Genomic DNA, 1,546 nt, shown 5'->3' with positions numbered 1-1,546 from the left:
AGTGCCTCAGTGGGGGGGACCCACATACAAAAGCTGAAAACAAACATTCAGACACCAACGATGCAAACTCTAAAAAGAGAAAAGTGGATAGGGAAAAAAATATTAACTGAGAGGAATGTACATCATGAAATTAAACAAATTTGTTGGCAAGAAACAGCAGAGGGGATCCCACTCTTCTGTTTTCTGAATATCCACAATCTCTACACATTCCTAATTCCCAAATTTCTGCATATTTCCCATTTTAATCATATCTGCCGACCAAGCTGGAAAAGCAAGGTGTATTTCTTTTAAACAAAATAAGCCTAATAATCGACATAGCCTTTCTCAAAGCCTCTTCCCCACAGATCTGACAAAAAAAGCTGCCATCCTCCACAGACTTCAATAGGCAGCCTTGAACTGCTGGCAGGCTAGCAGCCCAAAGCGACCGGCTTGCCTATTGACCGAAATAATAACAATAAAAGTTACCCAGCTTTTCAAGTGCGTGCAAGGATCGCAGCCTGTAATGCCCGTTTCACTTATTTACTGGAAATACGTTTGTTGTCGTCCTTGTCACCCAGCCTTTCCAAGAAGCGTGAAGGCGCCTTGCAACTATACCGCTACTTAAAAGTCCAAATCAGACAATAAAAGGCTCTCATATCAAAGTATCATGGGGTGGGGGGGGAAGAGTTCAGGCCAACTTCGCACAATGGCCCCAACCTCTTTTCAAACTAACTCCCCCGTCCCCTCAACCTTCCCCGACAGGTGAGAGATATAAACGGACGCCCTTTCCATAAGCGAATAATAGATGCCCTTTTTAAAAAGAGAGAGAGAGAGAGAGAGAAACCTTCTCAGCCCTTACCATGATATTCTTGTCCAGGTACATAGAAAGTTGGGTTGCCAGCAATGTGGAGGGAAATGAGGACCTCTCCCTGCTCCCCATCCCCTTCCAGCTCCCCGTGGTGGGTGCAGAGGAAAAAAAAGGGTGAGAAGCGAGGGTAATAACCCACAGGCCCCCGGGCCCCCGAGACCATCGTCGCCACTAGCAGCAGCAGGGCCAACGAGGGGCGAGTCCGTCTGGGCGTGCAACTCCGGGCCGGCCGCTTCAGAGCCATGCTTGAGCTGTTCTCGCCGCTGCCGCCGCCACACGCGCATTCAAGAGGAAGACTGGAAAATAGGGGGCGGGAAAGGGGGGCAGGAAAGAAGCAGGCGAGGAGGAGGAGGAGGGAGGGAGGGGAGAAATGAAATTGTAAGGCTAAAGTCTAGACGAGAAAGTTTGGCAGCAACCCGAGAAGTTTGGCCCCTCGCGGACAGCCGGCTAACCCTCACGACACTAGGACGCTCGCCTGGCGAGTGAAAGGAAGGAGAGGCTCTGCTCAGCCGCCTGCCGCCTTCTCCACACCTTCTGAAAGGCCCGCGCTTGCAATGGGAGCGGCAGAGGCGGCGGCGGCGGCGGCTCCTCTTCTTTCCCGCCCACCCGCCGCACCCTCTGCCCTCTTTAGGGCAACTCGTGTTAAGAGCCCGGCGAAGCCAACAGCGCCTGTCCGCTTGGGCTCCGTCGTCTGTCCTC

The 1,546-nt window shown here is 52.2% G+C and overlaps 1 protein-coding gene across 1 annotated transcript in view; it reads right to left on the bottom strand.

Annotated features, from left to right (window-relative positions):
* Window positions 1-1,010, bottom strand: part of RELN (reelin) — a 585,476-nt gene extending 584,466 nt beyond the window's left edge. The window contains exon 1 of the mRNA XM_015415052.1: window positions 839-1,010. Coding sequence (XP_015270538.1) covers window positions 839-1,010 — 172 coding nt within the window. The remainder of the gene's footprint in view (window positions 1-838) is intronic.
* Window positions 1,011-1,546: the final 536 nt, after the last annotated feature.

The sequence above is a fragment of the Gekko japonicus genome, unplaced genomic scaffold, assembly GCF_001447785.1.
Source record: "Gekko japonicus isolate JY-2015 unplaced genomic scaffold, Gekko_japonicus_V1.1 scaffold5, whole genome shotgun sequence".
Classification (NCBI taxonomy): domain Eukaryota; kingdom Metazoa; phylum Chordata; class Lepidosauria; order Squamata; family Gekkonidae; genus Gekko; species Gekko japonicus.
Note: the sequence above shows the minus strand (reverse complement) of the source record. Positions and strands in the feature narration are given on the sequence as shown.